We start from the raw sequence: 15,751 nt of genomic DNA on the forward strand, positions 1-15,751 counted from the left end.
ACCCCACATTTCAACGCTTGGGCGGGGGGTTGGACTAGATGACCTACAAGGTCCCTTCCAACTCTGATTATCTGTTATCTGTTAACCCTGAGCTACAAACATTACCTTCTATCCAAACTACTTATATCTAACTGGAATGCAGTTTTGGTTTGCAAGCTGCCGCACTACTCCCCCCTCCCTTTCTGTTGACAACTCTAAAAAGGCCATAGAAATATGTTATGAGTTGACATTCGGCTCCCCTCACTTCTTAAAGCTGCCATGTTTGAGAAACACTGCTATAGATCAGTGTTCCCCAGATTTTCCAGGTTGGTGGCCCAGAGGGGGAAAGAGGGAATAGCTTTGTGGGAGGGGGAGACCTCATGGCTTGCATGAGTGGGGTCCCAAGTGCCCTAACAACCCCCCCCCCGATGTTCATGTGTGTTGGGCTATGCACAGACATGCACGCACCAACTAGCCTCACACAGCCAGGTTGTGAATAGGCCGCACACCAGTAGTGGGCTAGTGCCCACAAATTGGGGACCCTTGCTTGTAGACACACCAAGATTCTCATGTGGAAGGAGCATCTACCTTGTCCGAGCCATGACGTTGGTCTTCTTGGGTTGTTGATTAACTGGACTCCCCATGGTGCCGTTTTTCAGGGACCCCTTCCGAGCCAGCTCTCGCTGTTTCTCTGCAGGACAAAGGCAGACAGACATGGAGGAAGAGAATTAGGCAAGGCAGCCTCTCCTTCGGAAGCCAACTGCAGGGCAATGTGAGCCAGAGTTCGCCCTGCAAACACAATTATCTGCAAGGGAACAACGTCAAGTCTTTGGGGTTATAACCAATATATAACCAATAATAACAAACTAATAACAAATAATTACGCTGTTTTCCTTAAAAATAAGACCTATCCCAAAAATAAGACCTAGCATGGTTTTTAAGTGTACCTATATAAGCCCTACCCCCCCCCCCCAAATAAGCCCTACTTAAGAGCCTGCGCAGCCGGCCGGCTGCCAATTCCGTCTGGTTGCTTGTGGTGCCATGGCCACAAGGTGAGGCAGGGGGTGGTGGAGCTGCCCCAAACACCCCGACTTAGCTCAGGGTCCCTGCAGACAGGTCATCCATGCCCCGACACTTGCTTCGTGGTGGCAGCACTAGCAGCCACGTGCAGCAGAGGGCCACGTGGCCGCTGGTCCACTTCTTCTGCTGGCTCTTGGATGCGAAGGAGGCCGAGTGGTGTGCTGGTCCCATGACCGCAAGGTGAGACAGGTGTCAGGGCGTGGGTGGCCCGGCTGCGGGGGCCCTGAGGCAAGCTGGTGTGGGGGCACGTGGGGCAGCTCAAATCCTCGGCCTTGCGGCAGAAGTACTAACACACTGTGTGGCCTCCTGCACTGCCACAAGCAAATAGAAGAAGCGGGTCGCCTGTACATGGGGAAAAAAAATAAGACACACCCTGAAAATAAGCCCTAGTGCTTATTTTAGGACCCAAAAGAAAATAAGACCCGGTCTTATTTTGGGGGAAACACATGTATTTGTGACATAAACTAGGATGGTGTGATGACCCGGGAGGTGGCACAAAGGCAACGCAGTCAGATAATCAGCAGGTGTCCATTCATTAGCTCCACCTTTGCCCCAAGGTCCTGGTTACCTTCTGGGCCGGAGAAAAACTCTCCCAGGAACAGCCTTTGGCTGCAGAGAATCAAGTCCAAAACAAGGTCAACAAAAACTGTAACTATAAGTCCAATCAAGGCAAAATAAGGTAATTAGTCCGGCAGGGCAAGAAAAGGAATTCCAGACATGAATAACTCCACACAGTTGGGAAGACACCAGGAACACAGATAACCAAAGTCAACACAGGATAAAGCAGGGGTGGGATTCTACCAGTTCACACCTATTCGCTAGAACCGGTCGTTAACATTCGAAGCAGTTTGGAGAACCGGTTGTGAGAAGAAATTCCTGGCCTAATCCTGTAAGGAAGGCAGGAAGGAAACATTCTGGTGTTGCTTACAGAAACTGCCTCTCCGTGAACCCTTATTACATTCTTGGCAGGACTAGACTTCCTGTCTCAGGAACTTCTCTGGAGTTGTTTTTCCCCTCCTTTGCTGGTACTTTGCTTGTGTGGAGTGACCATTCAAAGTTACAATGGCACTGAAAAAAGTGACTTATGACCTTTTTTCACACTTACGACTGTTGCAGCATCCCCACAGTCATGAGAGGCCAGGCGAGAAGATGGTGCCTCGATGTGAGTGATATTGAGTTGGCCACACCCAGCCAATAACATGACCACCAAGCCACACCCACCCAGTCACAGGACCACCAAACCACGCCCACCAACTAAGCCGTGCCCACAGAACCAGTTGTTAAAAAAATTGAATCCCACTCCTGTGATAAAGTCACATTTGCTCCCAGCAACTGCCGCACGCAGCCTGCATTTCTTATAAACTTTCTTCCCAGGTGTGCCTTGTGAAGGGAATCAGGGCCCCTTCCTCCACCATAAGACATGCAACCCACGTTGCTCTCTTCTCCATTCCTCCCTGCATGCCGAGGATGAAGGAGTGGGCCTGGGTCTTCCTCTGAACTCCCTCTTCCTTGTTCTACCTCTCCCCTGCTCTGTCCAGCCGGACTGTGCCCTTCCCCACTTTCCTCCACAGCCAACGGAGCCACTCTCCCACTCCCTGTTGGCTGTTTGTCTTCCTCCTTGGATTCAGACTCCGACATGGGGCATGACAGATGGGCAGCTTCTGTACCAGAAGGAGCTCGAACTGCACAGCCAAAAGGGTATTCCAGGATGTGTGGAGCAAACAGAGGTAAGCAAAAATGGCATCATGATGTCACTACGGGCACATCTAACTTTTCTATTGCAGCTGGTCCTCGAGATACGACCACAACTGAGCCCAACATTTCTGTTGGTTAAGTGAGTTTTGTCCCCTTTTTACGACCATTCTTGCCACAGTTGCTAAGTGAATCACTGCAGGGGTTAAAGTTCGTTAGCAACACGTTTGTTAAGTGAACCTGGCTTCCCCACGGATTCTGCTTTGTCAGAAGGTCACAGAAGGGGATTGCAGGAGGCCGGGACACTGTAACCATCATAAGTATGAGTCAGTTTGCCAAGCGTTTGAATTTTGATCACTTAACCCTGGGGCACGGTGCAACGGTCGTTAAGTGTGGAAAAATTAATATTGCGTGGTAGGAAAACAAACATGTGGAACCTGACAGATTTAAAAACAAGATACGCTAATAGATAGGGGAGTATAGTATTTCTAGAATGATATAATATCGTGATGCGTGTGTGTGCATGTGATATAATACCTATGGCGTGTGTGCCACAGGTGGCACGCAGAGCCATTTGTGCAGGCATGCGAGTCCCGGCCAAACTTACCTGCACTGCGCATGTGTGCGCCTCCCAGCTGATTTTTGGCCCGTTTGAGGCCGTTTTCGCCCTCCCGGAGGCTCAAGGGAAGTCTCTGTAGCCTTGGGAGGCTGAAATACGGGCCTTCTGGAAATACCATAAGTGCTGAAATGGACCCATTTTTCAGCCTCTTGAGGCTGCAGAGGCTTCTCTTGAGCCTCCGGGAGGGCGAAAGTACAAATAATTTATTAGAAGTTAACATGCTGGTATTTGCCTGGGTGTAGCCGACTCTGAGATACGTAATTCACTGTCACCCTTGATCCTGCTTCCCCCCCCCCACCCCTCTGGGTGTATCATCCAATGAAACACGTCCAGAGTCCAGAGTCATCAATCATGCTCTCCAATTAGATTTTTGCGCGGCAGAAGCTTCAGTCATCTAATCAGCCTCTGAAGAAAATATGAATGGAATGTACTTTCGATTCCACACTGCCGCCTGCTCTTTGAAACTCCCCCCACTTCTTTCCGTTGTCAACTATAAAACGTGTATACAAAATGTTTTATGAGTTGAGGTCATGTTTGTTTTAAAATGAAAAATGAGCTGGAACCACACTGTTCACACAATGACGTGTATATAGAAACAAAAATAAAAAATAAAAAATGTATTTTAAAAAAAAAGTGTGAAAAAAATGCCATCAGTTATCTAGCCCTGATGATGTAATCTAGTTTGGATAATGAAACGTCTGCAAGGAAACCACCCAGGAGCCCTTAAGTTGCTTTTTTCAATGCCATTGTAACTTCAAACGGTCACTAAATGAGTCAAGGTCCATCCGTAGGGGGAGGTTGAGCTTTTTGTATTACACAATATATTACAAGATTGATGGTTGTTGGCTGCCCAGGTTCAGACTGTCTCTAATCTTTTCGAAAGATAAATAAAAGGAAGCAAACAGAAGGGGACTAAAAATTAATTAGCGAGCTGCTGGTTCTCCCCCTTGCGGTAATAGACCTAAAACCCCTGTAAATTTGAAGAGCCTGGAGTTGCGGTTCGATGAGGATAATGTCCTCTTCCAGCCAATCCATCCATAAGGAAGAAGGAAAAAAAGGAAAGAGAAACAGTGGAAGTAAAATCACTTTCTGAAAGGCCGATTGATCTCGCTGCCTTCCTGGAGCAGGCACGAAAGGCCCTTTCTCGTCTGTCTGAAGAAGCAGCGGATCGATCGATCGACAGGTAGGAAAATGACCTGGATCCATTCATCTTCCTCACTTCACTTATCGAAAGGAGCCCAACGAAGACAGGAGCCTTTGGTCTTTCTACCTTTGGAGAACCGTTAAAAAGTCCTTAAAAATGTTTTTTTTTTTTGTTCCATAGAGCATCAGCCTTGTGAACTGTCAAGTTTACTCTTTCTACTATGTATTAAAAATGAAGTCATTTTTATTTATATATATTATAATGTAACATATTACACACACACACACACACACACACACACACACACACACACACACACACTGTGTCCCCAAAGAAAACACTGGCTCTTATATTAATTTTTGCTCCAAAAGAGGCATTAGGGTGTGTTTTCTGGTTAGGTCATATTTTGGGGGAAATACGATACTAAATGCATCCGTCTGGCTGACTATTTTAACTGGGGTTTATTTTGGGGTAGGGCTTATATTACAAGCATCCTGAAAAATCATACTGCGGCTTATTTTCTGGCTGGGCCTTATTTTTGGGGAAACACATACACACACATATATGGTGCAGGTATAAATTTATGTATGTCTACCGCCTGCGTATATGTGTGTTATATATGCATTTGGGTAGATAGATATACACATTATTTTGAGAGCAGGCAACGGAATTTCATTTTTAATGTGAGCCAGTGAGCTCACCATAAAGAAATGACATTAAAGTTATAAAGTTATCTTAAAGTTAAAGTTAGTTTTTAAAAAATGGTCTGCAACCTGCATCTGGTCACTAGGAGATGTGGCAACTGCACCACTCATGGTTTTAATTCTGAAGAAGCTACAGCAGCGTCCTCTGGTTATCTCAGCCGCACTTTGAGGGCAAAACAACAATACAACAATAACCCAGAGCGGAGAACATGACGCTCCTAAGGTTTCATCCAGTCAGGCCATACAAAGAGTCCTAAACACACAGCAGTTTGTTTAGTGACCATTTGAAGGTACAATGGAACAAAAAGGGACTTACAGTACCATCATTTTTCACACAACCACAGCAGCCTCCTCATGATCACGTGATTACAATCCAAACACTTGGCAACTGACTCATATACAACATATGACGGTTGTGATGTCCTGGGGACATGGGATCACCACAGTTAATGGGGAAGCCCCAAAGGTGCTTTTTTCTCAAGAGGCATAACTGGACATTCTGGTTTTTCTTAAGGCATGTCACTTCTCATCCGAGAAGCTTCTTCCACTCTGACTGGATGGAGGGGAAGGGAAAGATGGATATTCCTTGCAGACAGCTGGTCATTTGCATCCTTTGAGCCGCTTGGAGTTTATCTGTGTCCTCAAGAGTCACTTGAGTGGTGCAAATGGTTCCCGTAGTCTGCAATTTTTCATCTGGAAATCCGTTCCTACTCCCACACCATTCCTACTCCATTCCTACTCCCATTCGAAGGGTGTTCACCCCAAATTGTACAGCTAAAAACCTGTAGAGATTCAGGTTATAGTTGTCCCAAAGGTGCTTTTTCAAGGGGCAACTTCTGGTTTGTCTTTGAAGACGTTTCGCTTCTCCTCCAAGGAACTTCTTCAGCTCTGACAGGATGTTGAGGAACAGAAGGATTGAGACTCCTTGCAGACAGCTGGTCATTTGCATCCTTTTAGAGGGTCCTTGAGGCCACTTGGAGGTTTAGCCGTGTCCTCAGGGTCACCTGAGTGGTGCAAATGGTTCCTGTAGTCTGCGATTTTATTCCCCGAAAATCCATCCGTACTCCCACACCATTCATAAGGGTGTTCATCCCAAAAGGCATAGCTAAATGTCTATGGACATTTCTCAGTCATCGAGGTCCCAGTTATCCCAAAGGTGGTTTTCCAGGAGGCAACTGGACTTTCTTCGGAACAACCAGGACCTGAATGACTGACCGTCTCTAGGCTTAATGGGGGAGCCAGATTCATTTAACTGTGTTCCTAAGATAACAGGGGCAGTGATTCACTTAACACCTGTAGCAAGAAAAGTAACAGAATACGGCAAAACTCGCTTAACCAATATCTCGATTAGCAGCGGAAATGTTGGGCTCGGTTATGGTCATAAATCGAGGACAAAGGGGGGGGGGTGTCATATGACATGGAGACGCTGCCACCATTGTAGATGCGAGTCGGTTGCCGAACATCTGAATTCTGATCGTTATGATCATGGGGAGGCTACAAGAGTCGTCAGTATGAAAAATGGGCCACAATCACTTTTTCAGCGCCGTTGTAAACTTTGAACAGTCAGTAAATGAACTGTTGTAAATTAAGGACTGTATATGCTTATACATATCTATAGATATATAAAAGCGAAATACCCCTCACGCATCGTCACAAAATCTCCAGAACCGTAAAGCCTACAAATTCAAAGTTGGGCACGTATGTTTCTCTTGGCTTCTAGGAGTTCACTAAGGAAGGGTTTTTTGAAATGACCATCAGAGCTATTACTATTTCCTATATTATTATTATTATTAACACGCTCTGATGCTAAGGAGTTCTATTCCCCCTCCCCACCTGAAAAGAAATCTCTTCCAAATGCAAAACACAAGCAAAGGAGTTTCAGTTTCACAGCACCAAGCAGCTTTAGTACAGAAGGGTTGAGCTAAGCCACGCCCAGGCTCCTTGCTGTCTCCTTCTTGCTCACACAGCAAATACTGTTTCACTTTCCAAACAGCCCTCAACTCTCTCACACACTGACAGGACACTAGCCAGATGAATACTGATGGATGCTGGGAGGCAGAGGCAGATTCTCCCCCTCTTATTTTCCTCCCCCAAAACTAAGCCCAATCATATAGTTTTGTAGCGAAGCACGGCTATCGAGCTAGTATGTTTATATTTATATATATATATATATAGGAGCCTCTGTGGTGCAGTGCTTAGAGTGCAGTATTGCAAGCTACTTCTGCAGCCAGCTGCATACAATTTGGCAGTTCGAATCCCACCAGGCTCAAGGTGGATTCAGCCTTCCATCCTTCCAAGGTCGCTAAAGTGACAGTGGTCCCCAACCTTTTTTGTACCAGGGACCAGTTTCACGCAGAAACACTTTTTCAAGGACCGGGTAGGGGCGTGAAGGTTCCAATAACAGTAAATAATTTTATTTATTTATTTATTTATTTATTTATTTGATTTGCCAATTGTTTACAAGATAATAAGTATAAATGTATACATAGTTGTGAATACATGAAATGGGTACATATAAGAAAAATAAAAGAATAAGAGAAACAATAGGACAGGGACGGTAGGCACGTTGGTGCGCTTATGCACGCCCCTACAGACCTCTTAGGAAAGGGGTGAGGTCAATAGTAGACAGTCTAAGGTTAAAGTTTTTGGGGTTTGGGGAAAGACTACAGAGTCGGGTAGAGTATTCCAGACATTGACCACTCTATTGCTGAAGTCGTATTTCCTGCAATCAAGTTTGGTGCGGTTTACTTTGAGTTTGTATCTATTGTGTGCTCTTGTGTTGTTATGGTTGAAGCTGAAGTATTCATTGACAGGTAGGACATTGCAATGTATGATTTTATATACCATGCTTAAGTCAGACCGAAGACGGCGTAATTCAAGGTTTTCTAGTTCTAGAATTTCAAGTCTGGTGGCATAAGGTATTCTACAACGAGTAGAAGAGTGGAGAACTCTTCTTGTGAAATATTTCTGGACTTTCTCAATTGTGCTAATATCAGATACGTAGTGTGGGTTCCAGACTGATGAACTGTATTCGAGTATTGGTCTAGCAAATGTTTTGTATGCTCTGGTTAGTAGTGTGATATTACCAGAGAAAAAGCTACGTAAATAAATAAGCTACGTAAATAAATAAGCGATGAACCCGTAACTTACCCTTTCCAAAAAAACCTCTCCAGTGAACTCTGTTTCTGGCTCATTTTGCGAGGGCTAGCTTGCATTGCTGACGCAGGATAAATACGCGCCAAAGAGTCAAGCGCGGAAGTTAGGCGAGGCGGAAGTGGTTGTCTTTCCAAATAAGACACCCGGAAGCAAAAACATATTTATATATATAGTTTAATCACGATTATTCATTCTTTGCGGCCCGGTACAAAATGATCCACGGACCAGTACCGGTCCGGGGCCTGGTGGTTGGGGACCCCTGGTTTAAGAGACATCAGAGAAATGGTTTTGTACATTTTTAAGGGTCGTTTTTATTCCTACGTAGAACCCTTCGACGCTTTCTCAAACTGAGGAGGGGCGAGCAAGGACCGTGGGACAAAGGCACAGAGCTACATCTAAAGAGGCTTGTGCGCTGGTGTGGTTTGAACCCCGCTCCCTCCCACTCCTCAGTCAGCAGGCAGCTCCACGGTGCTCGGCCTTCTCGGTCAACTGGGTACTGTTCCCCCTTGGCGCTGCCTTCATGGAAATGAACAAAAAACAGCCCGGTCCCCCTCCTTCCTTGGTTTAAGCCTTTGGCCACATACTGTGGCTTAATTATAGATTTTCGGAGCAGAGCTGCCATGTTAATTATTCATGGCCCTGTCTCATCTCAGCTAAGGGCAAGGCAGCATCCAAGCAAAAATCTATGAAGCTAAAGCGTACGATGGATTGGATATGTCTCATCTCTTGAAGAGAAGGACCAGGGGTTTACAGTTTACAGATTGACAGCGTTGGAAGGGACCTTGGGGATCATCTAGTCCAACCCGCCCTCTGACCCAAGCAGGAGACCCTACCCCATTTCTGACAGAGGGCAGTCCAGTCTCTTCTTGAAAGCCTCCAGGGATGAAGCTCCCACAACTTCCGAAGGCAACTTCTGTTCCACGGGTTGATTGTTCTCACTGTCAGAAAGTTTCTCCTTATTTCCAGGTTGAATCTCTCCTGGATCAGTTTCCACCCATTATTCCTTGTCTGGCCTTCGGGTGCTTTGGAAACATGACATGATAGCGGTTTTTCAATATTTGAGGGGCTGCCATCAAAGACCACACCTAGAGTCCTGCATCCAATTTTGGTCACCACACTATAAAAAAAAGATGTTGAGGCTCTAGAAAAAGTGCAGAGAAGAGCAACCAGGGTGATGAGGGGACTGGAGGCTCAAACACATGATGAACGGTTGTAGGAACTGGGCCTGACTGTCTACTGAAGAGAAGGACCAGACAGGAGAGCATCTTCCAATATTTGAGGGGCTGCCACAAAGAAGAAAAGGGGGTCAAGCTGTTTTCCAAAGCACCTGAAGGCCAGACAAGGAAGAATGGATGGAAACTGAACAAGGAGAGATTCAACCTGGAAACAAGGAGGAATTTTCTGACAGTGAGAACAATCAATTCATGGAACAGAAGTTGCCTTCAGAAGTTGTGGGAGCTTCATCCCTGGATGAAGGGGAGGGGCCATTCACCGTTCACCTGTGGCCTTTACTCCCACGTCAATCTTTAGTTCCTAATTGTTCTTTTCTTTTGGCAGCTCTGCGCATGCGCAGGCTAGGAACCGGCTCCAGCTGCTCCTCCTCCTCACTGCTGCTGAGCCCGAAGGCAGCTGATGACTGCCAGCCTGCCCTGGCCCCATCTCTGCCTCCGATGCAGAGCCTTCCTCAGCCTCCAGGACTGGCCCAGGTTCCTCCCCAACCTCCTCACTGTCTGACTCTGTCGCTGGTTCCACTAGTCGCTGGCAGACCACAACAGTTCACTTCAAGCAGAAACTTCCTAACAGTGTGCACAATTAGCCAGTGGAACAGCTTGCCACTAGAAGTTGTGAGTGTTCCATCACTGGAAGTTTTTAAGAAGAGACTAGACAGTCACTTGTCTGAAATGGTATAAGTTCTCCTGCTTGAGCAGGGGGTTGGACTAGATGACCTCTCGAGGTCCCTTCCAGCTCTATTCTATTCTAATTCTGAAAAAAAGGGACTTACTATCCTTTTTTCCCCCCACACTTAGGGCCGTTGTAGCATCCCTGTGGTCATGTGATCAAAATTCGGACGTTGGGCAACTGCCTCGTATTTTAGGGCGGTCGCCGTGTCCCACACGATTCCCTTTTGGCGACCTCCTGACAAAGCAAAGTCGGCGGGAAAGCCCGATTCGCTTAATGACCGTGTGATGAACTTAACAACTGCAGGGATTCGCTTAACAAGGGTGGCAAGAAAAGGTCGTAAAATGGGGACAAAAGTCACTTCACAACTGTCTCGCTTAGCAACAGAAATCTTGGGCTCGGCTGCGGTCGTAAGTCAAGGACTACGCCCTGTACTACCTCACTCACATCATTTAGACAACGGTCCTGTTTTCTTCCATTTTTGAAGCCCGTTTTTTTCTCCCTCCCCTGGCCGTCATCTTGTTTGGCCTTCCAGGCTTTGAATTCATCAGTGGGATGGCTGGCCTCCAGAATTAATTCTGGATCGATTAATTAATTCAGCAGTGAGATGGCTTGCCTCCGTGATGTTAGGGATGCTCCTTCCCTGGAGGTTTTCAAGAAGATGTTGGAAGGACTCCTGGAAGAAGAGAGAGGAACCCGCCCCACTTTACATCGAGGGGGGCTGTGAGGAGACAGTTTCTTTCCTCCTTTACATTCCTGGGCGTTTACCTCAGCGAAGAGCTCACCTGGAAAACCAACACAACCCAGGTGGCCAGAAAGGCCCAACAGAGACTCCCATTTCCTCAGGGTCTTGCAAAAGAATAAAATGGATGACCTCCTTTGACCGGTCCACAACAGAAAGGGTCCTCACACATTGCATGACGGGGTGGTGTGCTGGCTTGTCAAGCCGCGGATAGAAAGGCACTACAGAGGATGGTGGTGAACACAGCACAAAACATCGTGGGCTGTTCCCTGACGCTGCTAGATGACCTCGCTGGGGCTCGCTGCCTTAGAAGAGTGAGGAAAATCCTCAGGGACGACTTGCATCCTGGTTAGCCCTTCTTTACTCTCCTACCTTCGGGTAGGAGATAAGAGACGCAGAGCCAGTTGCAGCAACAGGCTGAAGAACAGTTTCTACCTGCGGGGGCTGTCAGACTCCTAGACGGAAAATATACCTTCATGTCCACGTGGTACGATAGACTTGCGGGACTGGCGTGTTGTGCAACAAGGTCACACAGTGTAATGAGATTGGGACTGGGTTAGGGACTTCTGTCCCCCCTGTGAGTTGTGTTGGAGGTGTGTGTGCGCACGAAGGGAGGCTCAGCCAATCTCACTGTGCACCTGTTGTACTCTTGACAATAAAGATAATAATAATAATGACAGCCAGTTGTGTGACGGACAAAGGCGACTCTATGTGTCCCGGGGATAATGTTGCAGGTGTCAACCCTGAAGCTGGTCTGGCCAAAGCCATATTGGCAGAGGCGGCATTCAGCCGGTTTGGACTGGACCTGGTGAACCAGTAGTGGAAATTTTGAGTAGTTCGGAGAACTGGAGAATACCGCCTCTGACTGGCCACACCCCCATCTATTCTCCGCCTCCCGAGTCCCAGCTGATTGGCTGGGTCTTCTTTGGTTGCCCTGTGTCGTTCCCCTGCCGGAGTCTGAATCTGAGGTGGAAGCCAGACAGCTGACAGGGAGCAGGAGTGTGACAATGTTGGCTGTGGAGGAAACTGGGGAAGGGCAAAGTCCGGTTGGGCAGAGCAGGGGGAGGTAGAACAAGGGAGAGGGAATTCAGACGAAGAGCAAGGGCCACCCCCTCTTCATCCTAGGGCATGCAGGGAGGAACGAAGAAGGGAGCAACATGGGTTGCGTGGCTTAAGGGGGAGGAAAGGGCCCTGATTTCCTTCATTAGCCACACCTGGGAAGAGAGTTGGTAAGAAAGGCAGGCTGCATGCGGCAGGCTGTTGGGAGCAAATGTGACTTTATCCTGTGTTGTTGTGGCTTATCTGTGTTCCTGGCGTCTTCCCAACCGTGTGAGTTTTGCCGTGCCTTCAAGTCTGAAATTCTTGCTTCTGCCCTGCCAAACTAATTACTGCAGTTTGGTTTGTTTGGACTTTAAGTTAGAGTTTGTGTTGCTCATGTTTTGGACTTAATTTTCTGCAGCCACAGGCTGTTCCTGGGAGAGTTTTTCTCCAGCCCAGAAGGTAACCTGGACATTGGGGGCAAAGTTGGAGATAATAAAGAGACTCTTCTTGCTTATCTGACTGTGTTGCCTTTGTGCCACGCCCCTTTGGGTCATCGCACCCTACACAGAAGAACGGAGCTGGAAAGCTGGTTAGTGGGGTAGGGAGGAAATGGGGATTTTGCAGTATCCTTCCCCTGCCACGCCCACCAAGCCATGCCCACAGAACTGGAATTAAAAAATTTTGAATCCCACCACTGTACCTTGGGCCTTCAGTATGCCACAATGGAGCTGAGGGATAGGCAGGGGGATTAGAGATAGCTGGAGTTGTGTAGTCAAAATAAAATACTTTCTCCTGGGAACCAAGGATGTTCTCACACCCGGCCGGAGGAAGGAGGAGTGACGCTACCAGACCAGTAGATGCTGCCTTGATGAGGCCATGTGACTTTGCTTTGAGAAAGTGGAAAACCTTTTTACTTTTGATTAGGTGAAAGCCATGGGAACCTCCAGAGTCAGTTTTTACCAGATCTATGCTAATATAGTATTTCCAATAAAGCTATTCTTTGAGGAACCTACCTGCCTCAGAGCTTTTGGTTGCAGTGGATCTATTACTTGGAACCCCGACAGCAGGATCCAATCTGGGTTGGTCACCGGGACCAGAGCTTTTGTCTTCCGAACTTTCGGACTCGTGCTGGAGCCCATTGTCAGGGAACATATTTAACAACCTAAGTGCCAGAACTCAATTGCTAACTAGGGCATACAAAACCTTTGCTAGACCTATACTCGAATGCAGCTCACCTGTCTGGAATCCGCACTGTATATTGGACATTAATACAATTGAGCAAGTCCAGAAGTATTTTACGAGAAGAGTACTACACTCCTCTGCTCGCAACAGAATACCCTATACCACCAGGCTTGAGATTTTGGGCTTGGACAACCTTGAACTACACTGCCTATGGTTAGACTTAAGCGTAGTACACAAAATTATCTGCCACAATGTCCTACCAGTCAATGACTACTTCAACTTCAGCCACAACTATACAAGAGCACACAACAGATGCAAACTCAATGTAAACCGCTCCAAATTTGATTGCAGAAAGTACGACTTCAGCCAGAGTGGTCAATGCCTGGAATGCACTATACCTGACTCGGTGGTCTCTTTCCCAAACCCCCAAAACTTTAACCTTAAGACTGTCTACTGTTGACCTCACCCCTTTCCTAAGAGGTCTGTAAGAGGCGTGCATAAGTGCACCATCGCGCCCCTCATCCCTGTCCCATTGTCCCCATTTATCCGTACCTATTTCCTGCATTCTTACTCACGATTATGCTCATTCCTATTACTTTGTTAGCGATGGACAAATCAAACAAATAAATGAATTAAATAAATAAATAAAACACCTCTCTGACACATTCTGGTGAGAGAGAAGTTCCCTGAGGATGGGTTCCAGGGCAAGTCTGAAAGTTTGGAAGGCTAAACAGCTGGTCCCCATGACCGACTTAGATTGGATCCTGCAACCATTTGTCAGATTCAGCAGTCCATCAAAAAGACTCTTTTGAAGACAACACAGTCCACATGTTGGAAAGAGAGGACCTCTGATTTGAAGGGGGGGGTCAAAGAGGTCACCTATGTGGGAGAGTGGGAGGGATACAACATCATCTATCTCTAGTCTACAACACGGTCCTTTCAGCGGTCCCAAGAAGGCTCCACACCCACCTGCACTACTCAGGTGACCCTGAGGACACAGATAAACCTCCAAGTGGCCTCAATGACCCTCTAAAAGGATGCAAATGACCAGCTGTCTGCAAGGAACATAAATCCTTCCATTCCCCACCATCCAGTCAGAGCTGAAGAAGCTTCTTGGATGAGAAGCGAAATGTCTTCAGAGAAAAACCAGAAAGTCCAGTTTCCTCTTGGGGAATAAAGCACCTTTGGGACAAAAGTAATTTGTGTTTCTTTCTTTGATCAACTCTGGATTTCCAGAGGAAACATTTGCAGACTTCAGGAACCATTTCACTAATCAGGTGACCCTTTATACTCCTTGCAGACAGCTGGTCATTTGTGACCTTTTAGAGAATCATTGAGGCCACTTGGAGATTTATCTGTGTCCTCAGGGTCACCCGAGTAATGCAAATGGGTGTGGAGTCCACAACAGAGCTCCTTTCAGCAGTTCCAAGAAGACGCCACACCCATTTGCACCACTCAGGTGACCCTGAGGACACAGACAAACCTCCAAAGCAGCCTCAATGACCCTCTAAAAAGGATGCAAATGACCAAACTGTCTGCAAGGAGTATAAAATCCTTCCTTTCCCCACTATCTGGCCAGAGCTGAAGAAAACATCTTCAAAGAAAAACCAGAAAGTCCAGTTGCCTCTTTAAAAAATGCACCCTTTGGGACAATCATGACCTGGATGACCGAGAATCTCCACAGACATTTGTCTGAAATGGTATACGGTTTCCTGCTTAAGCAGGGGATTGGATTAGAAGACTGCCAAGGTCCCTTTCAACTCTGTTATTCTATGTTCTTTGCATTGGAAGGAGGGATGGAATTCCACTGATTTCTCCTGAATGTCCTTTCCAGGACATCCAAGGTCCACTGTCATCTAGTTGTAGCTGTTCATGCCAACATCCTTGGCCCCCACATGGATTAGCAGGGAGGAATAGCTGCCCCTGGGCTTACTAAACCTTGGAATATGTTCTACAAGCTGATGGGCTTCCAAAGGTACGTCTTTGTTTCAATTATTCATACGGGTTTGTAGCCAACGGCCGAGAGTCTTTAATCTTCTTGCAACACACAAACTGGGCTGTCTTTCTCAGAGAATTATAGCCTCTGCCAGTTTCCTATTGCAACACGTTCTTTCTTTGATAAACCTCCCAAGTTTTTTCATCATCTCAAATGCTGCCGTGTGTTGCTCCAATCGGTTTTGGACTTGGGGGGATTCCTACAAGGGATTCTGTTTGTTGCAAATGTTCCCGGGCAGCAACCCAAAAAATAGGCTACCAACCCAGAGGTCTGCAGGATTGCAGAAACCCCAAGCTGCTTTTCCAAAGGAGCGAGTCCATTTAAATTGATGTTTATTTTCCAAGGCTAATCCTGTCCTAAGGCTTATATATTTTCTTGTTTCCCCGTTAGTCAAATATGTTCTGACCAAGGCTTCCTGAGACAGTAACAATCACATGCTGTTCCCATCCCCCCTTTTTTTATTTCAACGGCTGTGAATTATGTGCATTCCCAGCCCATAATGAGTCCCAAACAGTTT

The 15,751-nt window shown here is 46.7% G+C and overlaps 1 protein-coding gene across 2 annotated transcripts in view; it reads right to left on the reverse strand.

Moving 5' to 3' along the window:
- FAM219A (family with sequence similarity 219 member A) overlaps window positions 1–15,751 on the reverse strand; it is a 54,370-nt gene that overhangs the window by 9,449 nt on the left and 29,170 nt on the right. For both annotated transcript variants that reach the window (XM_087958773.1, XM_087958772.1), the window contains exon 3: window positions 568–670. In XM_087958773.1, coding sequence (XP_087814899.1) covers window positions 568–670 — 103 coding nt within the window. The remainder of the gene's footprint in view (window positions 1–567; window positions 671–15,751) is intronic.

The sequence above is a fragment of the Notechis scutatus genome, chromosome 2, assembly GCF_049901735.1.
Source record: "Notechis scutatus isolate UNSWTSFEM ecotype Mainland chromosome 2, rNotScu1.2, whole genome shotgun sequence".
Lineage (NCBI taxonomy): Eukaryota > Metazoa > Chordata > Lepidosauria > Squamata > Elapidae > Notechis > Notechis scutatus.